Source organism: Blennius ocellaris, assembly GCF_963422515.1.
Source record: "Blennius ocellaris genome assembly, chromosome: 5".
Taxonomy (NCBI): domain Eukaryota; kingdom Metazoa; phylum Chordata; class Actinopteri; order Blenniiformes; family Blenniidae; genus Blennius; species Blennius ocellaris.
This window is the reverse complement of record NC_137654.1, coordinates 15,924,219-15,950,296: the sequence shown is the minus strand read 5'-3', so window position 1 is coordinate 15,950,296 and position 26,078 is coordinate 15,924,219. Positions and strand designations below refer to the sequence as shown.

General features: G+C 41.0%; 1 protein-coding gene across 1 annotated transcript in view; it reads right to left on the bottom strand.

The window, feature by feature from the left end:
• Positions 1 to 10,986: 10,986 nt before the first annotated feature.
• plxna2 (plexin A2) overlaps positions 10,987 to 26,078 on the bottom strand; it is a 188,851-nt gene continuing 173,759 nt past the window's right edge. The window contains exons 27-32 of the mRNA XM_080497333.1: positions 20,578 to 20,677; positions 17,773 to 17,963; positions 16,767 to 16,936; positions 16,414 to 16,626; positions 15,977 to 16,127; positions 10,987 to 11,380 (exon numbers count right to left, since the gene is read on the bottom strand). Of these exons, the coding sequence (XP_080353459.1) occupies positions 11,285 to 11,380; positions 15,977 to 16,127; positions 16,414 to 16,626; positions 16,767 to 16,936; positions 17,773 to 17,963; positions 20,578 to 20,677 (921 nt within the window). The 3' untranslated portion in view covers positions 10,987 to 11,284. The remainder of the gene's footprint in view (positions 11,381 to 15,976; positions 16,128 to 16,413; positions 16,627 to 16,766; positions 16,937 to 17,772; positions 17,964 to 20,577; positions 20,678 to 26,078) is intronic.

Below are 26,078 nucleotides of genomic sequence, written 5' to 3'. Positions count from 1 at the left end.
TAAAGAAAATAATTTTCACTGTTTTCACTGTTACAGAAGCACATTCAGCTGATGTCACTGGTCCATTTCACCACTTTACGACTGATGAATGAGAAGTTGCACAAATGCCAGTGTTTGGATTCAATACGTGAATTCATGTGTAAAAAAAAAATAAAACATGCAGAAAATGATCTTCCTCAGTATACACAATTTTTGACAATATGCTGTTAGGTGCACATTAACCAAGCACAACACTTATTTATCAGAGAGCTGCTTATAGGACGGTTCCTGGAGGTTCTCACTGTAAGGGAGAATGGAAGAAATTTTGAATTAGGTAGACTAACACAGTTTCTGCTCTTAAAAAAAGGGTTAAAACTTTCCCATTTGACAGTGTGCTGGCTCATTCCAGACTACTTTCTAGTCAAGCTGCAATAGGTTTAGCCCGCCAGAGACCTTCTGTAATGCACTGAGCTCCTCTTCATTTCTCACTCTACATATGTTCCTGTTACACATGTCACAAACATTATGTTTCTAGTCTGTGCTCTTCCTCCACACCTACATCTGGAGCAGGAAGTTCATGATCTGTGATCCCTTTAAAGCCATCTGTCCTTTTCTATCTTACTACCCTCTACACCTCCACCTCTCGGTCTGGATCTGCTGAGGTTTTCTTTCCACGGTTGCCAAAACTTGCTGCTTATGTGGGATTGTTGTGGGTTTTTTTTTTTTCTTGCTCTCTTTAGATCAACAGATCAACACATCAGATTCCTACATTCTGAATGAAGAACATCTGACAAATAATACACACTATTCAACAAATATGATCTGTTGTTTGTGGCTATTAACTGAGTGAGTATATGCTTACTCCATCAATGAATGGATAAATGGATAGATGAAATCATACTTGCTTAGATGAAGGAACACGCATCCGCACACACGCATGCTTCATCCAATGCTGAAAATCGAGTCACTGTATTATGCTGCTTTTAACTTTTAACTGCCACAAAGGCTTTAGAGTAAACCAATGGAATATATTGGATGGATGTCATCTATAGATTTAGTGAGTGAGGTCTTATTTCATGCTTTTCAAAATCCTACTTTTTCTGCATGAGGCAGAATCGGCTCCGTCAGCCTGTGTGATAACAACCATCACCACATCTCATCTGATCTGACCCTGTTCTCATCCAGGCTTTTATTCCAACCACAATTACACCATACCGGATGGATGATCTCGCACTCATTTCTCCAACATATCTGAGACCCCGACTGAATGAATCCCCCCCCCCCCCCCCCTTACCGCCAAGTGAGTGTGTGGCAGGTGGTTCATCGACTTGGCCCCACGCCCCAGTCCTCGGCCCCGGCGTACTGATAAGAGCTCAGCGTGGAAAATCAGACAGCGGCTCTCTGGCCTTTCAGAAGCGAGTACTAGAAAATGAGCCATGAAGGAAATCGGAGGTGATTATCTTTATTATCAGCCAGGGGAGTAACCGTGGAAACGGCGACCTGTGGGGGAGAGAGAGATGCACAAGCTGTTCCAGCAGCCTGCCGATTGGCCCATACAAGCTCCAGTGGTAATTAACATCTGCATATGCAAACGAGCGCTCCAGCTAGGGAAATTTGGCAAGTGCTTCTCACCTGCACCCCTCGCATGAAATCCACCGAGTGGCTGAAGGCAGAGTCATTGTGTGTATGTGTACAAAATCAAATTATGTATGTTCCCCGACTTCATATTCACAACGCAACTCTGTGCCTGGGTGCGGCTGTGTATTTAAATGTCCTTGGCCATTTGCATAACTGAAACATACTTACGCCGGCACTTTCTGGAGGCACAGTTGGTATGGGTGGACCGGGGGCACTGGATCGAATGGACGCCAGCCGCCCACCTCTTTGTTTTTGCTGTGCCATGCTAAAAGAGATGAGGCCAACCAACAGGAGGCTGTCAGCAAGCCTGCTGGGAGAGTCTCATTACCATCTCAAGGAGCAGGGACAAGCTGCGTCCAGAGACAGACACTGATCGTCAGCTGTGTCTGCGAAAAAAGGGACATTCACAGGAGCTCAGGATAAGAAATGCAACTTGTTGTCAGCAAAAGTCACTGTGAAGGTTTCATTCTGCCTAAACATAAGTGAAATGGTTAGTTAATCACTGCACTGTTTCTCTTTTCATTTTAAAATGTTTGCATAATTCCCCTGATCTCATCTTGACGATGATGATGCACCTATTTGTTCGTGTGTGCTTCCAAACAGCCTCGCACTCACAGTAAATAGCACAACACATCCTGCGGAATGAGCCCCTGACCTGTGAATCATGCCGAGCGCCCACAGACATGGCCGCTGTGTGTCTTTGCCGTGGAAGTTCTAATGAGAGCGAGAAGCAAAGCAAGTGGCAGGTGAGACAGGCTGCTGGGCACGACAGCTCCGACAGCAGGAAGCCAAACTATAAATAGAACCTGTGCTGGGTACTTATGACACCTGGATTCACATTCGTTCGCAATTCCACTCAGACCAACTTCCACCACCACTCTCAGCTCTTTCTGGTGTGATGCTGAGCCTCTCATGTTCCCTCTCTGTCAGAATGACTCTTCATTTTCACCATCGCCTGCTCAGGTGAGTCTGTGTCACCACACACAGGCTCACTGCTATGGCTACCTGGATTTATGTTTGATCAGTAGCGATATACACCAATCAGCCATAATATTATGACCAGTGACGGGTGAAGCATGGTCCCAGCTCTTTATCATGGCACTTGTTACTGTGTTGAACCTGTTAATGAACATTTGGTCCTAAAAGTTAATGAGTTAATGAGGTAATGAGTCATATTTTAGCAGGAACAATTGCCCAGTGTGTGAGGTTTTAAACAAGCTTGATAAATGATGCACTGTGACGTGTAGCAGCTCCTCGGGACCTTTTCCAGTCTCCAGCACTCAGTATATAGCAACATTTGTCAAACAATGGAAAAACTTTATAGGATTATGGTGGCCAACTTCATTGATGCACTTCGGCACATTTCCTAGAAGGTATACCTGATTGTCTTTTCTTGTACAGCTGAAAGTAATGCATCTTTTTGCTCATATCCAAGCGTAGTATTATAGTCAGTAACTGCAAAGACGAACCAAAGACGTTTCACCACCAGGAGCAGAAGCACTGAGGTCCAACTAAGTGTCAGGGGTTGTTTCATTGTGAAATTAATAGCCGGTCATTCTTTGGAATGGGGCTGAAATCACCCCTGGCATCCCCTTTTGCCAACTCACATTAATTATTTCAGAATTTGCCTTGTAATCCAAGCTGAGAATCCTACCCAGAACGAATGGGATGTCAGCTTTATGCAACTACTTGTAAAGGCATTACAGGGCGTTAAGTCCCGCTTGGATTTGAATTGGTCTCAGCAGTACAGGATTAGAAGAAGCAGGGATTAGACCTTCCCTTGAGAAAATGAGGGAGACGAGATGGCTGAGGGACTCAAGATATAGACTACTTGTGACTTACTTGTGATACAATGCCTTACCCTGGATGCTGACCAGCACAGTTTAAGCTACTGAAAGTTTGCAAGTAACAACGTATTTGTACTTTATTAATCTATTCAAGTTGTTTTTGCTCATATCTGTGCTTTAACATACATTTTTCCTATAATTTTTTCTCCTCTATTCTGATTTTTCACTTGGCAATCACTAAAATTTAACAAAAAGTCAATGGTGATCAATAGAGATTCAAACTGATTGTTATTTTTGAAAATAGGACACAATTCACTGTGGCAAAGCCTAACAGAGAAACACTGAAAAAAATATTTGCACTTATGTACATTTCAGAATCTGAATTTTTAGTAAAGAATTTCATTTGGTACATTTCTTCTAACCAAAGTCAAAAGTATCTTCAGCTCTATTTTGCTGAGGTACAAAGTGATGCTGCTACGTGTGAAATGCATGGATCATTCATTTGTTTTTAATATGAAATGCTTAATCCTTTAAGTTTTAGATAGGAAATCCATGGGGTTTGCACCAAATTCTTAACCAAAAGGTGCAGAGGTGGAGACTTGCAGTGCACAAATACTTGTAGATGCAGGAGCCAATAACAGAGGGTGGAAGTGTTAGAGGAGAAGTTGTGTGAAGCTTCAGGGTGTTTAATGCATTAACAGACCAAGACCTCCCGCAACACTGCCTCCAGTTCTGCCTTCTTCGCTAATATCACTCCTAACTCCTGCTGTCAACTTCATAGTTCACCTCTTTTTCTTCTCCCTGGAAAAAAGTTTACATGACAAATTGAAAATGCATCCCAAAATTTTGGATTTTCAAAACAATGTCCGTTTAAACGGAAATGGCAGAAATGCTGAAAATGATGTAATTTTCATACTGACCACGAGTGAGTGCTTTTTGTTAAAAGCCTTAAAAGCATTAACAATAGTGAGGAGAATATGGACTGGGAGTCATGCCATTCTGGAGGACGTCATTGTTGTTACTATCCACCTGCTGGTGCCTGTGCAGGAGAAGCATTTACTACAGCCGTGGTGCGCATCCACAGAAGCAGCGGTTGAGAAAAGTTGCGTTTTCACACCATATGCATGAGACTCTGTTGGAGTGTTTTCAGGTCACCAGTCATCCATCACAAGACAAACACAGAGAAACAGACAAAAACTCTACTTCCCATAAGTTCAGAGGAAGTAAAAGGTCTCCAATGCATGTCTATGTACTATTGGAGGAAATCAGATGCCATGAAAAAACACATGCATGCACATGCACACCCCAGAAAGAAAAGGTGAAATTGAAGCGGAGGTGTTCTTCCTGAGAGGCCGTCGTGCTCCATATGAGACAATAAATTGGCAATAACACGCAAATCGTGCTCCTGATTTGTTTTGTACCAACTTGCCTTTCAACACTTCAGCCTCTCAGACAAAAACAAACAAATAAACAAGTGTATCAGTAAGCAGATTTAAGATTTAAGTATGAGCTGACGCTTCAGTGGTCATCCTCAGCAGTCCTCTGTGGATTCAATGACCACAGGGCCATTTCATTCCAACTTAATGCACTAGCCCACACCTCCATTAGCAATCTAATGTGATTGCAGTCCTTGTGGAGACTCTGAGGAGCCGAGCCTGGTCTGAACAAACAGACCTACATGAAGACGAACGACGGCAATTCAGTGTGTTACAGCCATTCTGTTCGCTGTGAGCAGGACGTGAGCAGGAAATGCAGGATTTCAGGACGAACCCGGAGCTGCGTGGGGAATTGGAGAGAGCTGGCCTTTATCTCCCTGGTGCCCACAAACCGGTGGAGATGGTGGTTTAAACTGGCATTATCTGACAGGAGAGGGATTTTAAAATCATGGAGGGATTGAAGAGGAGAGACAGGAGGCAAGGACAGATGCACAGCGGTCATTACATGCGGCAGCAGCAGTTACACACAGCACATAGAGGCAATTAAGTACTTCAGTAAAGCAGCCCTGGTACAAGATACCTGCTGCAGCTGCATCTAATTCTCCTTTACACAGTCAAATCTGAGCACAAGCATAACGCATATAATGTTTTATGCACGGGTACTTACACTTTATGAAGGCACTACAATGTCTGTCTTGAGTAAACCTCCATTAAAATTTGCTTGAAGATCATAGAAGATAATGGAGCTGCAGACGCCCCAAAGAATCATGGGAATTGTAGTTCTGTAATAGCTTGCTCCCATGTTGGTGAATGTGACTAAATGTCAAGCAGTTTGAGACTGAGATTGTTTATATTTAGTTTAAAAGAGCTATAATTGAGTTTACATCAAAGTTTTACTAATTATACATGAACCTGATAATCATGTTTTAAACAAAAAAAAAACATTTTATTTTTATAGGGTAGGCTTTTTTTCAAGGGGAAACAACACTTTTAGAGTCTAGTAACTTTTACAGTTATTAGACTGATTGGAGTCACATAAGTGTCTTTCCATAAGCCGGAATATCAGCCCACAGCCTGCTGAGTGCAGTTTGCATGTTCCACCTGTGTGTGGATCCTCTTTAAATGTTCTGGTTTTCTACTACAGTGCAAAAACATGCATGTGAGGTCAAATTGTCTAATGTTGTGTACGCCCTGGAAAAAGTGGCATAGACGATAAATCTGTGATGTAATGCATTTAAGATTGCCAACAACATATCCTTGATGTAAGCACGATTAAGATGTATTGACTTGATTGATTTGATCTTTTAAAAAAAGGACAGGAATACAGATTTTGGTTCTATGCAATTTTTAACCAGCAAAGTTTATTTATATATAACAACAGTACAAAGTGAATCCTTGGCTTGCAAAATAGGTGTGCTTCATATTTACAATAGGTACACATTAATATATTATCATAACAAAACCAAAGCAAATTAAAAAAACAAAAACAAGAACAACCTTTTTTAAATACTTTAAGTTTCTTACAATTTTCACAACACCTTTATAAAACAAGAACAGACAGCCATTATTATTATTATCATCATCGTCGTCATCATCATTGCCAGTAAGTACTATTTTACAGAACTCCAGTGTCTACAAGGGGTTTGTTTACAAAGTGTTTACGATGGAAGGATGCTCATGTTGAGCTTGTGATATTTTGACTTCAGAGTAAAACCATGATCTGATTTTGTTACGCTGCTCGATGTCATAAAGCAAACAAAAAGAAAACCAGTTTTTGCTCTGTTTGAGGAGAGGCGTGTCAGGCTGAACCGCAACACCACCTCCTCTGCAACACATTTCATCAAACTGTGCACAAAGCGTCGTCAATTAGTAATCGGGTTCATCTGAAATGAGGTTGTGGTTATGAGCGTCTCTCTATGTCTCACACAACTGGCAGTCAAGTGGGATTCTGCGCTGCAGAAAGAGTAAACAAACTTTCCTCTTTTCAGTTCAAACTGAATTTAACAGGTTTCCAGAAATGAGTGTACAGCATGGAAACAAGTTATTATTTAGTTACAAAAAAAAAAATCTCTTTCACAAAAAAAAGGTGCACTCAGCTGTGGTTTAAGACATTTACATATGGAAGAAATTGCCAGTTTGACTAAACGTGGTGGATCGATATGAAATCCCAGGCATGAACTAAAATGCATGCAGGTAAAAAAAAACAACAACAAAAAAAGAACCCAAAATCTCACACGACACACACACAAAAAAACCCTCAAATCAAAATGAACATCCTGATATAAATGATCTTTGAGAGAAAATAAAATCAAAGCTTTTAAAAACCAATTTGTGTCTGATTTTGTTCTTCACAATTCAGTGTACAGGGGAGCTCATCAAAGAGTTGGAAGGACTCTATTAAACATACATTTCATTCCTTTGAGACGGAAAAGGCATTTAGGTCCTGATAAAATGATAATAAGCATTACTCCATACAAGCAATGTGAGGTATGACGAGGATACAATTCTATTTGCTGAAATTGGGAAGACACCTTCATCAAAAGGAGGAAGCTTTATGTTTTGTGTACATACTGTATACGAGTGTCACTGTGTGCCTACAGATATTGATTAGAAGATAAGGGAGCAAGATGGCAAGAAAGTGCATTGAATTCACAAAAGGTGACCTAATGGAATGACTATGACTTTAAACTTTTCCCATCGTAATTGAATCTTGTCACTTTGGAAATCTCTGAATAATAATCATTTATAAATAATAACTAATTTTAACAGTAATAAATCCAACAATTCAATAAATGGCCTATATCTGAGCCAATATCTTGATAGCACTTTATTGGCTATGTTATTGACGTCCCGATAAAAATAATTGGAAATGTAATTACCGGTACTGCAGATAATTATGTAATAAAATAAATACATTTGTATTTCTTTAAAATATATGATTTTGTTGGAGATTTTACTCAAATAATGTTATTGTATTGTTGGATTTATTATATTTGATATAGGCACAACTATGTAAAAAGTTGAAATTCAATGTCAAGAAAAAAGTTGAAAATAAGTGTTACGATAATTCTTCTTTTTAACACAAACTGAAAACGTCCGTCTCATCTGGTCCATCACTCATCATTTGCACGTGGATGTCGAAATAATTACATTAAATCACATAATTCTAACTATACAGGGTTGCTTACTGCTTCTGTATACATCTGATTTCACACAGGATTTCCTTGTTTAATAATAATACACACTCCAGGATCGGTGCTTATGTCCCTTGTAACCCATAAGAAGTCAGCATGGAGCAAAGGAGAGCTGCAGGCTGCACTGTCTTCTCAAAGTTCTAATTACAATAATAACGGCACTGTGTTTATGAGCTGAAGCCTATTCTGAAGTATAGTTTCACAACTTCATCAAACTGTCTGCAATGCATTTTGTAGAAGCACTCACATGCACTGGCAAGTGGATAGACCAAAGGAGATGAATGTTTCCAGTTTCTATTTCTTTTTTTTTTTTTTTTAAAAGGGAAAAAAAAATCTCGACATTGACCTTTTTCTTCAACATTAAATTTTGACTTTTTTTTCTGTGAAAAAAAAAATGTCAACATTGGTTTTTGACTTTTTTTCTCAAAGTGCTTAACTGTTTTATTTTCTTTTTAGCTTCTGAAATTCTTTTTCTTCTTCAATGGCCCTAATTATTTCATAGTATAACTGTAATTAAGTGTAGGGTATCATTATAATATCAATATACTTTATAGTTTGAAAGCCTAACCCCCCTTGTGTAGGCAATGCACTTTTGCTGGAACATGCTGACCAAATCTCAACCCCTCTCTCACTTCTGCCCCTGGTGGCCAGACACTGCATGTCAGTCATCACCTCATCCTAAGTTTCCCTTTGCCTGTTAGTTTGATGGTTTCTCTCTCTCTCTCTCTCTCTCTCTCTCTCTCTCTCTCTCTCTCTCTCTCTCTCTCCATCTCCTGATCACACTGTGCACACAACTGACTCAGATCAAAGAGTGGCATCAAAGCTGAAGCAGGAAACTAGAGCTAAAGGGGTCCTCTCTCTTTCTACTTCTCCATCGCTCCTCGTTTCTCGACACTTCTCTTCAAACAGCTCAGGCGAGCCGAGTGGAACGACTGCTTGAACCAGGCGGCTGTACCCTCTTCACCTCTCCTTCTCTCCTTCTATTTTATCTGGCTAAGACAGTTCTCAGCTGAGTGCCAGGGCTTGGTATCGCAACAACAACAACAACAAAAAAAAACCGAAAAAGAAAAAAAAAAACACTCGGCTCTGAAGCACTGAGAGAACGGCGCTGTAGCTGAGGACTAATAAGATCAGGAACACTAAGCAGGTGGGTATCTAAGGCCACAGAGAAAAGAAGCACCTTTCGCCCACCGTTAACATGCTCTCAACACAGATGCAGTATACTGTACAAACCTTTAATACTAGCTATTTTCAAGTACTTGATGTAAACAGAAAAGCAGACACATACTGTATATCTTGGAAGAAAATGAAGTCACCTATCCAGAGGACGGAGTCTACAGTTTGTTGTCATTTCGCTAAAGTCTGAACGGTTACATCAGCCTCTTTAGCTCGTGACGGTTTGGTTTAAGTCAGCATCCACGCAACATAAAACACACTCAGTTTTTTCTTTTTAAAGTCTACATCATTTTCAGCCTTGATTTTATTCTTGTTTCGTACCTTCGATGAGTTCCCAAACTCACCGTTCCAGTTCCTTTCACAAGCATTGGCTGTAACCAGCTTGACACAGATGCAAGAGTTTTGCTTCCACTGTAAAGCATAAACCGATTTTGACACGAGCAAACGATTTGACACCCCGGGATCTTTTGGCACTTAGTCTAACTAGGCCCATGCAAACCTCTTGTTTAGTGTGTGAAGACGTAAGTGGCGGATGGGGAAGATCTTCATCGACTAACATTTCCACTGGCTAACAGAAGCAGGCATGACTCATTGGCACTTGATAAAACTCAAAGGTGGACACTTACACGCTCCTGCATGCAGAGTGGAACAAAACAATGTTTCCACACTGCAGAAGTCAACTGCGTTCAGCTGAAGCATCCAGCAGCTGCACTTGCCGTACCGACTTTCTTTACCGGTTTCAAGGTCATATCAGTGGAGTGGGCGAAAGAACAACTTCACTGTGCAAGCGACTTTCTTTCTTTCTCGACTGGGGCCTGGATAGACAGTATGGAGTTCTTCACATGACGAGCTACTGCGAACCGCTGCAACCTCAGTTCAACTGAGCTTATCTTTGTAGCAAAAAAGAAGAAAAGAAAAGAAAACAAAAAATGTAAAAGAAAAAAAAAAAAAAACAACACATCTGTACATTCACATACACTGATTGGCAAGTATCTACCGGTACATACACAGATGACCTAACTACTGAAGAAAGCCTCTGACTCCTCCAGAGTGATGCTGATCTGAGGTTACGTCCTAAATGCACTATAATTTCCATCTTCCTCAGTTTAGGTGCAAGCATGCTGGCTCAACTGTGACCACCACAGCTCCACTGACTCTGTTGGGGGGGGGGGGGGGGGGGGGGGGGGTGTTTCCTGTACACTTCACGTTTAAATAAAGAGCAGAGGTTTTGTCCGTGCTGTGCGAAACATCCGTCCAAGGAGGGGAGGAGTGAGAGAAGACCTGGATGGTGGCCTGTTGTAGCGCCACGTTGCCCACTCTTTATAGCTTTTATACAGCAACACTTTTGGGATCACAGGTGTATATTTGCAACTGCAACTGATAATATTTAAATGTCCAAAAGTACAAAAATAAACATCTGAGGAATCTGAATGCGAGCTCAGGTGTCCATCTCGAGACCTGCTGCCGCTGCTTCTCTGTTTTCTCTCCATTTCACACTCAGATGTCAGTTTTGATTTGGTGTGGAAAAAAAAAAAAAAAATCTGTTTCTCCATTTTCTCTCAACAGCCTTGTAGGAGTCCTCAATATGACACAAACACACACACTCTCTCTCTCTCTCTCACACACACACACACACCCACCCACACATGTGCACACCCACACAACATACAATTTCCTGTCAAACAGAGCCAATGTCCTTTGAGAGAGAAGAAAAATGACAAAACACAGGAAAATAAATACAAGCCATGTTGCTGCCTTCTCTGCTGATGTCTCTTCCTTTTGCCACCATCAGCTCCAGCTGCAGGGCGCCCGTCTCCGTCCGTCTGCGGACCCGTCACCGGCGCCGTCGTGGAAGGAGGTGGGAGGATTACAAACTAAAGCAGTCGTGTTATACAGAGGTCCCAGGTCTGGTCCGTGGTTGCAGCTTCCACGATGAGAGGTAAGTAGTACAAGATCTTCATGAGGGAAGAGCCTGCAGAGACTGTGGTCCTCTCCCTCTCTCGTTCTCTCTCTCACTCTCTCTCTCTCTCTCTTTCTGTCTTTCTTTCTTTCTTTCTTTCAGTAGTGGTCACTCTCAGCTTTCGAAGGACATGGCAGAGATGAGTTGCTCCACCTTGTAGGCCAGCCTCTGCTTCCTGGCCTGTTCGTCCTGCTCGAGGGTTGCTGTAATCTGTTCAGGATAAAAACACCCCGGTCAGAAATCACACCGTGCCACTGCACATTTGGTAGTTAAACTACATTCAGAAGATGAGAGTTGATGGCATTTGTCATGACATCTCATTAGAATATTTATAAGTCGCACAATACAATGTTAAATTGTGACTTTGTTTGCTCTCTTCAGTGGATCATCTGCCTTTATTTCACCTGATCCACTGAATTCCTCTGCAGGCACACCAACAACATCTCCATGTCCTCTTCTCTACACTCATGAATCCTCTCTGAAGTCTACCTCGCTCCTCCTGGCTGCCAGCTCCCTCTACAACATCCTTTGTCCAGTATATCTATCTCTCCTCAGCACATGTCCAGATCATCTCAACCTCTTGAGCTTTATCTCTAAAATGCTCAAACTCAGCTGCCCCCTTTTGATCCGTTTCCCATCTGAAAAGTAAAATCTCGTAATCCAGAAGGTAACTCGCATAAATTTCTTAAACTGTTTTTCAGGCAACAAGTTTTCCTCTTAAATATTAAGGTAGTATTATACACTGATCTGACTGGACACACTTTGTGTAACTCACAGCAGCGCAGGGGTTTAAACAGTTTGTAAGCACATAGAATGTCTGTCGGTTTCCATCTTTTATTATTATGAAATGCCTCAAAGGTGATTTTGTGTATCAGGAAGGTTAGAATTTAGAGTAGGGGGACCCAGATTTGATTCTGGTTGCAACAAGAAGGTCATCTGATGCAAAAACAACTCCAGATTGCTGCAATGCCTTTGTAAGTTGTAATTATCTCTATAAAAGGTCAGATGCATAGACCACCATTATTATCATTATCATAGCTTTATTTTTACTTTTCATCCACACAGGTAACGGAAGTCTTACTTTTGCATTTTTAGGTTTGTACATGGAAAACACAACAAAGAAAAGGAAAATAATTACACTGCTGCCTTTACTTTTGACAGCACTGAGTGATATCTGTGTATTAGTCTCTCATTTTATCTTTTGAGCTCCATCTTCTTAATTTGACATTTGTCAGATCGGGTTCAAAAGACATTCAGACTGGCTGCTTTCTTACAAGGAAAATGTGTCACAGCAACACCTATGTACATAGAAAGTTGGCCTTTCTTTGAATACAAAAACTACCAAAAAAAAAAAAAAAAGAAGCTACAATATGGAAAATGACTTATTGTCTTTGACATGAATCCCTATATTTAAACTGCGCAGCCTTCTTCAGCGTAGTGTTTCTGGTTTGGTGCTGTGAATACATTTGCTTCTGCAGACGACACTGGAAAGCGCAGGCCCACTTAATAATTGATATTTCAAACAAAATAATTCATTTACCCATCTTATGCAATGTGTAATTGAAAATATTCAGAAGTGAGAGATAAATAAAAAATGATTATGAGAGGGAAAGTGTCAACCGTGATGTTGCATTTGAATGACTCAATTTTCGCTGTATTAGTGAAAGAGAAAGTGTCTTTTTCCAGTTCTCCCAAGAATTATCTTACAGTTCTTTGTAATCTCTCAAACTGGTGATTTGTGATAAAAGTGCTATTTTTCTGGTCGATGCAACAAACCACAAAACTACATTTGTGCTTTTATTCATTTGTTTGGATTCCATGAGCAACCAGGTAACTTTTTTATCAGTTTTTTTTCACATACTTAAAGAAGATTTGTGGGAAAGGTTGTTCTTCCTCCACTCTCATTCTCTGCACTGTGGGTGTGCAATCCTTGGTAAAGAGATTTAAGACACTAATTTCTATCAATACTTTCAAGGCTTTCCTTAGTAACATTAAAGTTCGTAACATTTCTGAAAACCCTGGCATGGAAACGACAAGGGATATAAAACATAAACAATATTTATTACTTCCTTTAACCTCATTGAGACAATTGTGTTCAATGCAAGGACGTATATCAGAAAGTGCGATGGGAACAATAGTGAGAGGCTTTTTTATACTTCTTTACTGGAGTCTTGTAATTTGTACTTGCTACTTGATCATGTTTCCCTTAAAATATATTCTCATTTCAGTGGGAATTATGTGTAAAACAATAGCACACTATTTGAACTCAACCCTCAACTTATTGAGTGCTGCACTAAACAAGATGTTTTTGTGTTTTTGTTCCTCAGCCAAGCAAAACTCCACGACCCATTTACATTTTTTTTTAATGGCTTGACACTTTGCTATTTTTTGTAAGTCAAAAGTTGACTGACTGTTAATGACATTAAAAATATTTTTTTCCCCCTTTCTTTTTCCTTTTTCACCCTGAGCAGAGCCGACCTTCATTTGCCACCTGTCCAGGTGTAGGACATAATATCTGTCTGCCCACCTACCATCTTCCACTCTTCTGCTTTAAGTGCTCTTAAAAGCTGGCAGCTACAGACATAACATTTCCTCCTCCTCATTGGGCCCGATAGCAATCTATTATTAATCTGTAGCCCTGTATGCAGGTACAGCTCCCACTGCCATTTCCCAAATCCATTTAAAGCAGGCTGCGGCTCTGGCCTGGTTAGCCTGACACACAGCCCTTTGTGAAGGGCTGAGTAAGAATGAGCAACCGCTAATGGTGGTAGATGAGGTTTTTATGCACCACACTCCACCAGACACAGCAGAAGTGATGGCGTGCATTTGTAGAGCGTGTTATGCAAAATGAGCACGTTTGCATATGTCTGCGTCGCGCATAGCGACAACTGCAGAGGCAGCAAAAGCGACCGTATGAGATTCACGGCGAGCAAAGGAGGAGCTGACTGGATAATGGTTAAAAAGAGAAGGGATGTAAAGGAAGGGGAGGGAGGGACAGTAAGAGATAAAAGGAGTGAGAGAGATGGTGTGGTCCAACATAAAGGTCAGGCTAAAGCTTCCCAGAGGAGGAGCTGACATTAGAAGCCCAATGTCTCCATAAATGCTTTCTCTCTTTCCTGCTCTCTTTTCTCCTTATATTCCTCCCCCCTGTTTTATGCTTCTTGTGATCTGACCATGTGTCTGTGTGTGTGTTGCCTATGATTTTGCTCATGAGAGCCCCTATATGCCAGATAGACGACTGCGCATAGGACAGAGAGGCATGCTGAGAGCTTGTAGACATTCGCTTTCTTTTCTGCAGATGAGACACATTGCCTTGTTAAGCTCAGGTCTCACTAGACCTTTGGGCTTTGGGGAAGTCTACTGAAGACCCTGGGCTAACCTCACTAACCCTTGTCAGTTATGAATCGTCCTGGAACACCAAGGGCACGAAACACATATATTACAGCGCATGGAAGATTTGCGGCACGCCTTTCGTTCAAATTACGCTCCTCAGTCTGTCCGTAATTAGCAGCTGATTTACTGAGGCAGTAGCTCATTAAGCAATCGACGCCTGGGACTGCCCTCCAGGTAAAATCTCAAAGTGAAGCAGCTCAGTTCAAAAGATGGATTGGCCTGATCTCCCTGAAAAATAATACACGGCAGAGTAACCACATGGTTCGAGTGCCAGCTTGGAGAGAGGGGGCTTCCTGTGTGGCGTTTGAATATTCTCCCTGTGTGTGCGTTGTTTGGTTTATTTGTGACTTCAAATTGTCCGTGTGTGTTAATCTCTGTGTCTCATTGTGCCTCTCTGTGTTTGGCTTGTGATGAATTAGTGGCCTACTCTCACCCACAGTGAGTCAACTGGGACTGGCTCTCGCCCCCCAAGAGACCCTCAGTTAGATAAAGACATCTGTGTGCAGTTTGTGGTCCTGGTAACATGGAGATCTATTGGCTTACTCTCTGTTTAAAGAATGCAAGACTCTACATTGGACAGTGTTTATGTACTGTATGTTTTATGTGCCCTTTCCTTATATATGTTTCTGTTTTGTTATGCATACTGAAACTTTTTTTTCTTAAATCTTTAGGAGGAGTTCTCTATTGTACAGTGTACATATAATGTACATTGTACAATAGAGATTGTATAATCATGTGCCCTTTTGTGTACTTTTAAATATTTGGACACATGTTGTGCTTGTAAAGCCAGGGCTAACCCTGAACTCTTGGAGTAATGCACAACACTTCCAATGTGCCTGCACTGTTTTGTCACTGTGCAAAGTACAATGAGCATGTTTAAAAAAAAAATAATTTTAATATAACCTTGTGAATAATATGATTAACATGAAAAAGAGAGAATGAGACACAACGTGAGCACATGAAAACAACAAACATAAAGTGCACAGCATCAGATTAAATCAAAATTGGAAGTTTTTTTTAAATTTATCCAACGTAAAACACATTTTCTCATTTCTTTTGGAAAGAGGTATAAAAATAGGAAGTGAAGGTCAATTATAAACAACTAAGTTCTAAGTCAGAATATGTTATGTGTGTATCTTTGATCATTTGTTTAACTGCATAGAGAGAATAATTCCATTATCTTCACATACTTACACTATTTCTTCCTTCTCTGGATATTATTTTTTTACATTTGCATGACAAACAAGCAATCAAACACAGTCAATGGATGCATTCCAAAATGAGTTTGAGTCTTTCAGAAAAGAGTAACAAACCGAAACAGAAATTAAAATATATGACTATTTCTGATACATAATCGCTCAGGATAATCATAATTTACAGTACGTGAGTGTTGTGCATGCAGATGAGACTCACCTCCTCGCTGTATTTACTGACGTAAGAGTAGATCTCATTGAGAGCGCTGAGCATGTTGAACTCAGTGGAGTGGAGCCTGGCCTGCTCTGCTAAATAGGCGTTCATGTCTTGGTCACTAATAGCTGGCAGCCGGTTGATGTCAGCGTAGTACCTGGGGATTCAGATAACAGGCAACATTTGGTGTCACTTGCAGAGGCTCACTGAACCAATGCGCCAGTTTCACTCAGGTGTAAATTCTTTTATAATCACAGTTTTGAGCCAAAACATCTCTCTGACTAACAGTGGGTGTCTGTAAGATAAGCACTCGTATTACTTTTACAGAATGCAGTTGAATTATGAACCAATTTTTTCAAAGATTGCTATTTTTTTTTTACAGCAAGATGATACAAAGAAGAAGTGATAGAGTGGTTTAGGGTGGTATATAAAGTGACTTTTACCTTTCTACCCAGCTCTTATAATTGGGGATATCTTTAGCGTAGAGCAGCTTATTGGATGGGGAATCTTTGCCCAGCCGATGCTCTGAAGTGGAGCAAGAATCCATAAATGTCTGAGCTACTACAGACAGGCAGGCGTCCGTGATGCTGCTCTTATGGATGTCGAACACAAACTGTGGATTTTTGATCACGTTCACCCAGAAACGCAACGGAAGGCTGGAAGACAGAAAAAAAAGGCAATAAGTTCACAACAAAACATGGACCAGGACCACAAATATACCTATTAAGTAATAGGACCCGAGATAAGATAAACTATAATATAGTTACACAGAATTTTCTAAAGAAAAAAGACTCACCAATTGCTTTTCCATGTGTGACGTACGTCTGTGTCATGAATGCCGTGTTTGTCTGCCTGCTCATCCAGGAAGTCAAACATGTATTTGATGGCGAGCGGAAGAGTGCTTCCGCGGTGGACTGTACTGAACAACGTCTCAAAAAGATCATCCACAAATTTCTGTAGTGTACCCTGATGGGAGACGAAGAATCCAATGGAATCAGCAGTGCATCCAACAAAACATAACATTTAACCTCTGAAATTCGCCCTGGCTTTAAAACAGTGGGGGGAGTTTTGTAGTTTGTTTCTTGTCTGTAACAATGCTCCCTGGCAATGAATGTTCTACTTTCAGAAAGCCTGTTGATTTCTTCTTTTAAATGGTGCCAAAAAGACAAAATGACTTTAATGGAATGAGCAACAGAGCCGAGTGGGGGGCACGAAGACAAGACAAATCTTCATTGTCAAAGACAAATACTGATAAAAGAAGATCTTTTGTTGGAGGTATCATGTCTGATAAACAAAGCTTTGGAAGACCACAAGAGGCAACTCTACATCAAGTGGAAATCACATAAGACCACAGGGGGCAGCTGTGGCTCAGTTGGTAAAGTGGTGATTTTCCAATCCAAACGATAATGGTTAGATTTCCTTTTTTGCATTAAAAATATGTCTAAGTGTCCTTCAGCAGCAAACCGCTGTTTGTTACTCCAAGTGGAGTCTGAGTGCCTCACAGGCAAACTGTTCTGTGTGAGTACTCGTGTGAGATAATTAGTGACAGGTTATTTAAAATGCACCATACAACAAAACTCTGTTTGCCAAAAGGTCTATTTGTGAGGCGCCTAATTTTTCTCATTTGAATGGACACAACCCACAAGCTCTGATCTGCTGCATGTGAAACATGTAATTATAACACGGAAATACAAGTTTCCAGTAGGATAGGATTACAGCCATCGTTAGAACAAAGAAATAAAATCTTCTAAGTTTTTGTGTTATATTTGTATTGAAACAAAGAATAAAGAATATTGACGTACCTTTGTGGCTAGCAGCCTTGTTAAATATATTTCAGAGACCATTTTGCTGCCCCGATCTCCTTCCTTCTGGTCTCCATGTTCATGGTTTTTCACCAGATGCCACACCTTAACACCACTTTCCAGATCAGGTGTGATCATGGGAGCGCGTGAGCGAAGACTATCTGGACTGCCAGTGTAGCGGAAGGAGGAATCTGGAAAGACAAAATAGAGATTAACAATTGCAAAGCCAAACCCAGCTGGAAGCTATGCCATATAAAGCAAAATGCATTGATTGGAAATTTCTTCAAACAGTAATGTGATGAAAGGGATGGGAATTTGTGATAAAGTTGTGATGTATTGGTGACACTACTTAGCGTGCTTTAAATGTGAATTTTACATGGCAGAAAAAAAATTATATAACAGGAATTTGTCGTATGCTTGTCATGCACACAGCAGAATTATGTTTGGCATGACAGTATACAGTATTCCTCTTTTCATGTCTTCTCATTTGCTGTTACATATTTCTCTCTGTCATGTATCATTTGATGAATATTTGCTGTTTGTCTTGCTCATCATTTATTCCCTCTCCTGATATAATTCATGTCTCATGACTGCGCTTGGCGCCACTTTAAAGCAGCCATAATTGGCTCCTCTCTGCAACATTGTGTCAATGCCATATTGAAATCAACCCTGTCACACTCACATCAATGCATCAAAAGATCCCTAATTTGTTTAGCACTGTAGTTGTAATCCTTCATCCATACATCCTCTCTCTTGTCTGCGCTCTTTTTGTTCCTGCCTTCTTGCTCTTTTCTCACTTGAAATAATGCAAGTTTCAGTTTCTCCTAATTAGTGAGCCCCCGTCTCCACGTGGCAGCGGGATCTCCAGGGATTCAGGATCTCAGTGAAGATCTCTCTCACCTGGCTTCAAAGGCCGAGCTGAACAACAAAGCTTTTTCTGCCAATAAAGCCCCTTATATCTTTCAAAAAAAGACCACTCTGGAGTGGCCGCCAGGGACACGGAGGACTGAAAATGTGTACCTGGATGCAAGGTAAATTAAAATCCAGGATGCCATCTTAATCCAGTCACTGTTTCTTCTGGCTCAAGTATTCCCTCAACATCCTCTATCACATCCCCGCAGCCTCGCTCCCCATCTCAGAACTCCCCTAACCCTAAGCAGTGGTCCGCAATCCTCCTCCTTCTTTCTGCTGCAGTCCCACAGCCGCCTGGATGCAGCCAGCCAGTAGGGGAGTATGTTCAGGTCGATTTTAAAGCAAGAGGGGGTGCCGCTGGTGTAAATTGAGTCAAGATGCTAAGTGTTGAATGTGAAATTGGTATGAATCCATCAGCAGGTGTCGAGGTGCAGCTGTGCCTGCTGTGCCAGCACATGATTGATGAGGGCCAGGATCCTGCCAGAGGAGCCTCTGCTTTCTATGCCATTCACATTCAATTCCAGGAAACTTGCAAAGAAAAATATATTTTCCCAGCAGCTATTAAATGACACATTAATATGAGTAATTTCAGTAATTCCACACCTCTATAAATTAATGTGAACTTTATCTGGGTATTATGAAAAATAAAGATTGAGCATGAAAGTAAGGCCAGAACAATTTGGGTAGTTATATTTCATTACTTAGCTCCGGTCATCCATCGTCTCTCCCTTTATGGTGTTTTCTTTAAAAGAAGGTAATGTTTCTAAAGGTCATCAAAGATAATCGTGAGCAGTTCTTTTGAAAATGTCACTCCACTCCATTTCATGATACATACACTTACGAAAACAACCTTTCTGACTTAGCATCTACAGGTACTCGCTGATTTCAACATTTGCGAGTAAGTGTAATTGCTCGAAGGGATAAGGACGCTGTTAGCTCTGTTTCGGTGTTACGCAGTTTAAAGACAGTGTTCACCTTCTATCCCCCCAATCCTCATAATTGGCCATGCTCACTTATCATTTTTCTGTTTATGTGAAGTACCATTCACACAGAATAATTAGCAATCACAAGTTGTCTGCTGCTGCTGTGTATCTGGCAGTAGACCAAATCTGGCATGCAAGATGCACTAACTACAAAATCATCTGAAATATGTGTGTGAGCACTGGTTTGTGCTGTAGGTTTGTGTGCTGAATAAACTGTATGTGTGCACGTGAATGTGTGTGTCCTGTACAGAATGCATTTTCATCAATTATTATTGCCCTCAGAAACACATGCATGCCGTTCTCCTCAGTTCCCCCCCCCCCCCCCCCCCCCCATCTCTCTCTCTGTCTCATGTCTTTTCTCTCCTGAGTCACCGAACAGAGTTTGAACTGGAACTTGAAGGCAACCTGCACACGCTACTGGGGAGAAAATAAAGCTGTGAAAAAAAAACCCCATCACAGCAAGAAAATATAAAACAAATGGCCCAGCTTTTCATTGGCTTGAGGTGAGTGCATTTGTATATCTGGAGAACTGAAATTAAGATTCTAATGCGGTTTTGTTGCTACAGCAGTAAGCTTTTACCTGAAATGAATCCAAGGCTGTATTTGCATGGTAAACATGAAAATGCAGCCTTCTATTGGTATAGAATGAACAACCTCGTTCAGAGGTCTTTCTGTGTAGAGATTGCATGTTCTCCTTGGGCAAGTGTGAGCATTCTCTCAGAACTCTGCTTTCCTTCGACAGTCCAAAAACACACACTTGAGTTAAACTGATGCTCTGCATGTACCATGGGTGTGTGGTTATCTGTCCCTTTGTTTTACCCTGTATTGTTCATGTGCACTCTGCTATTTGCATGCTGTCACCTGGGGAGTTAAACTGTATAGAAGATGGATAGATGGTCCAATGACTCACCGTATCTGCTGATGGAGGTGCGTGATATGCTGGCTGAGGAAGGGATGTTGTATGATGAGGTCTGCTTTGGCACCAAAGCCACCACGCAGCGATCAGACACCTATGTAAAGAAATACACGCAAACAAAGCATCAACATCCATATAACAAACCACCAGATAAATATATATCTACAATATGTTCTCACAAATATTTCATACCAAGGAGAACAGAATATGAGGAAACATAAACCCCAGAGTGAATAATCCCACGAGCAGTCGCTGCATGTTATTCAGTCATATCTATGCTACCTGCTGCTCAGAACCACAACCCTGTGGCTTTTTTCCAGTGAAGCAGAGTGCCGTGGCTGCATGATGGCTGCACTCAGTATAACTGTCATTGTCATCCCCTGCTCAAACCTGGGAGACATGATGTAACTGGTATGAGATGAGAAGTGAGAAAGAGAGTGGGGAGAACAGAAGAAATAACAGGCTGCCAGGAGAGAGACTATTAAGTGAATGTCTCAACTTGTGCACACTTCACTCTCTTAAAAAAAAAGAAAAAAAAAAGGGCTATGCAGGTACAATAATAGTAATGGAGCTGCAAGGAGTCAGCTTCAAATAGAAATGGCAAAAACAAGGGGTTGTGCAAAAGATGTTTTATGATTTACAAATGCACACTGGGGTTCATGCGCCTCTCCTCAGTGGTTTATATTTACAAAAAGCTCTTGGCCCTGTGTGTTCTGCTCCAGTCATCACTGATATGCTGAGAAACACTGATGCAACTCCCATAAGAAAGGATGTGAGCAAAAAAAAAAAAAAATTCTTTAAAAGTTATCTTTTATCAAATTAACAGTGCTATTAAGGATCCAGGAAACTGCAAATTAATTATGATAAATCTGTTAAAGGTTCTACATTGAAACAACTTGTTTTGGAAAGTACAAAAATAAAAAAAACATGTGGTTCTTTACAGAAAACCGGAACAACAAACAGCTTTGTTGGCTGGCATTTACAGCTCACCCCGAGGAGGGATTTCTGCTTCAAACCCAGCAAAGGAAAACTGATGAGCCTCTAGTGGAGAAATAAACAAAAGGCAAATGCCAGGCTCCAAAAGGAGTACCTCAAAGAATCTATAGACAAAAAAGAAAGTGCTTATTTCCATTTTCTTGAGCAGGAATCAGCTCATTCCCATCCCTCTTGTTGCAAAATAAGCTGTTGGATTCTGGGATGTGCATGTATACATGGTGTTCTTCAGCCTCCTCTCATCCTCTCTCCCTTTTTGTCCTCACCCTCCTTCTCCAACTCTTCACAAACTAATCTCGGCTTGCTATTAGTCTGAGTTGCCATCTGGCCTCCACTGGCCAGACTGGAGAGACACTTGAAACTGGGAAAAAAAAAGATCTGATTGACTCGCCTTAAAGACATTGCTCAGGACCTTCTTCCTCTTGAAGAGAGCGAGAGAGAGAACGAAAATGATCTCCCTCACCTCTACCCATGACCAGCATCCTTGACCTCTTTCTCATTCTCTCCATCACCTTGCCTCTTTCTCATTTGTCTCTACTTTCCTCAACCTAATCTGTGTACCCTCCCCATATCTCACAATGCATGGATGGAAGTCGAATACACTGATGGCGTTGAATGAAGTTTCTGCCACTTTTTCCTGTGATACATTTACTCCTGGTAGCATGAAATAGCTTCTTGGCCCCCCTCCTCTCGCATTTCCCTCCATCCCTCTCTCTTTCTCTGCTTTTTATGGCTGACGGAGAGGCCAGAGCAGAGATGGGGCCTTGTGATAGTAGTAAATGATTGAAGGCGTGCGGATTCGCCCTTCAGGGATAATCCAGTGTGGGGCTGATAGTGGGCAGGTGTGATAAGGGGCTGTGGGCCCCGCCTGTGATAAGACCTGCCATTAGACAGTGCAGAGTCGACCAGACAGCAGAGTGTGGTCATCACCTATCTTTCTCCCTCAGCCTTCCCCACACAACCTCACCGCTCTGGTCCCGGCCTGTTTCCCTGTGGTACCACCTCACCTGGACTCGTGCCCACAGATCACGATGCTTATCTTAGCTTTCGACTCTGGCCAGTAGCTTGGAAACACACAATCTGTGAATATGTACAGTTCTTGTCAGCAGTGGTGAAATGTGAAATGAGCCATCTCTTTTGTGAATGACTCTCTTGGGTGTCAAAAGGAATGTTTTCAAGAGTTTCCCGCCAAATGACAGGACTTAAAGCAAGTTATTGAAGATGGGTTGCAATTACCACTTTGAATATTAGTACTGCTACTTGATATATGTACCTTTTAAAAACCCTCGTCTTTTCCTTTGCTTTTTAAAAACTGTGTAGGATATTTATTTCATGAGCACATATTTTTATCCTGCGATACCTGTTTTTTAATAGTATTTTGTTTTTATAAAACATTTTTTTACATTTTGAGTTATTTTTCTGACTGCAATGTTTATATATCTTAGGTACAACACTTAGGTCCTATCATGACACGTTGGTTGACCTCTTAGCCCTATACGGACTACAGTAATAATAGGGTTAGGGTTAATTTATACATTAAGCATCTATTGTACTTACTTTTTTTCTTGTTTTTTCTTTTTTTTTTTACAAACACTGTGGCTGTTAGTATCAGAGAAAGTGCAGAATTACTCCACTTTTGGGAAACATTTGCAGATTTCCTTTCTCCCCTGATAAACCATCCTATTATATTTAGCCATGGCATTAGATAAATGAACGGGAAACAATGTGCTGGTGTCATTTATGTCTGGGTCTGGTGAAAATAGCCCAAAATGCCCCCAAGTGATGTCTGCAAGGTGGGTAACAGAATCTAGCTGGCAGGCTTTCCTGATGTGCCCATCGGTGTCAGCACTCACTGTTCCTCCACCGCAGAGGAGGGGGAGGACACACAGAGGTCACAAGATAGGTGATGCAACTTTCCAAACTGACTTTACTTGTGCCGACATGTATTGCGATTGCCGCCATCTTTCAGAAGATTAGGCATCAAAGTAATGAGTCCCTATATGGGAATACTATTACAGTGAACTGGATAAGCCACTTTTGTGAATTAAATGTTGAATAGTTAAACATAATTAAAGTGATATACTAACAGTTTCCGAATGGAAAAATCCTACACACGTTGCATCTTACTGCAGTTTCTGATAAATTCACAAAAATCATGACTCACATCCATAGACAGATTTATGTAGCAGTGACATCCCTGCTTACAGCTCGAATACCATCCAGCAACACCAATGTTAATACCAATGTGTCTCAACGGGGGAGAGACAGGGGAGGCAGGGAAGAAAGAAAGTGTGATGAAAAGCTTCACTCTGACAGGAGGACTAATCAACAAAGATAGATCCAAATCAGATATTGGGCCAATAGCCCCCCAATCTCATAAATCTTTTATCTCAGCTTCTGTGTTTATCTGCATATAAGAATAATCAATGAGATGTCTATGCACACACACGCATTGTGTGCATGCATGTGTGTGTGTGTGTGTGTGTGTGTGTACGTGCGTTCGTCTACTCTTTTATCCCTTATCTGTGCAGGAAAGAGTGTAGAAAAACACAGAAATTGAGTCGCCTCACTATGAATGTAAACGTGATAAATAAATATTGGGAACTCATTTTTAAAAAATATCCTTTTTTAATTCTAGTGTGGTGGGAAGCTTGAAGAGGTGTGTATTTTCATATTCAGGTTGTGTAAACCATTATTTCCCATGTGGCAGGTAAATAGCCAGGGGTTTTCTTTTTGGGTTGCTGTGAGCCCAATGAATTTTAATGCCTTTGTCTCGTCTCTGTGTCTCTGCAATAGGAGAATTAGCAAATGCTCAAAGTGATGCTCAGATTCACTCTGCATATTTCAAACTGCTTTTTCCTCCTCATATTTTCTCTTTACCGTTCCCATTTTTCCCCCCTTCTCTACAAGCTTTTCCCAGCACTCTGGGGCCTAATGAGCTGCGCTTCCATGTTGTGTTACGCAGCCAGATGTGTTGTCACAGCTGCCAATGCAACACCAGAGTGTACAAAACAAAAACACACAAGCTCACACATCGGGGCCGTTGCCACCTCATCAAAACAATAATGATGCGAAAAGTGTCAATGTCGTTCTGCCATCATTTGCCCCGTCCCATCATGCTCATTCCTCCTCTGCTCTCGTGCTCTCTCCACTATGTTGCCCTGCAGCACGCTGCTATGCACTCTGAAGCAGCACTTGTGTTGGATTTCATGTTCTATTCAAGAACCCTCAGATCTATAATCAATAGCAGTCCTAAGATCTGCTATTGAGTGAGGGAATAAGTGAACTGGCCACACGCGTGTCGCTGTGTGTCCCGTGGCGCCCCCCTCGGCTAATGATGGCAGACAAACTGTGACACAAAGGATTGCAAAAGAACAACAACAAAAGAGCCCATTATGTTCTGGAAGTAAACATACTGAAATGCTTCATCAAGGATGAAGGAACTGCAGAGACCAAAGCACTGTGCCCAGAGCATGAGAGGAAGAAAGGAAGAGAGAGGGAAAAAAAATACTGAAGCAACAACAATTCTTACTGTAGGTCAGTGGGTAAGAGAGGAAGATAAGAAAGGAATAAAGACAATGTTTGAAGTCCTGTTTCAAAGAAAACGTCTTTGAAAAATTCCTACAACCAATAAACGACTTCCAACCTGAGCAGTAGTTCAGATTGACCCCTAAAGAGCTGAGTCATACGACCTCATCGGATGGCAAGCACACACAGTGAAAACATGAAGTGACACAATGGGAAACACTTCAGCAGAAAGCAGGAGGCAGTATCTTGTTCTCTCATTTGCAAGCCATGTATAGTTTGAGTGAAACACCTAGTTATTCTGTGATGCTCAAGAAAACAAGACCTCCGTGCACAGGGCCTCACTTTCTTAATATGATTGAGAAATTAATTCTACGTTTTATTGTGTATTATACTTTGAGCATAAGAATGTTAACAGGTTGCTTAAAAGCTGGTTTAAGAAATTAAACCTAAAAATAGAAAGAAAGAAAAGAAATTAAAAATGTTTTTGTTTAGTTCTATTCAAATCATATTATTTACATTTGGGCATGCAGCACTTTCACACAGAGAGAGGGAAAATAGGCATACTTATGTTATGGTTACTTGCAGACAGCAAGTAATCATATTAGTTTAGTGGTTAATTAGCATCTATATCTTATAGAGGGATAAGGTCAAGCCAGAGTCGGGCGTAGAAGACTTTTCAGACCCGAACCCAATATCGGTACTGATGCAACCCTATTTATAGTATTTATTGGAAAGAAAAATGAATTGCTACAAAGTAAGTCTGTAAGAGTAATAACTTTTTTCCAATTTTTTGTAAGGTAGTCAATTTGATGAAAGTCAATTTATTTGAGGGGTTTGGACATTTCCTGACCTCCACATCATAGAATAGTCTGTCAATCTACATTACACATCTTTTTTAAACCACGTGGGCGGACAGTTCTTCAAAACCTGTCCTCTTAAACAGGCAGATTAGAATCTAATCTCATGCAGTTTTT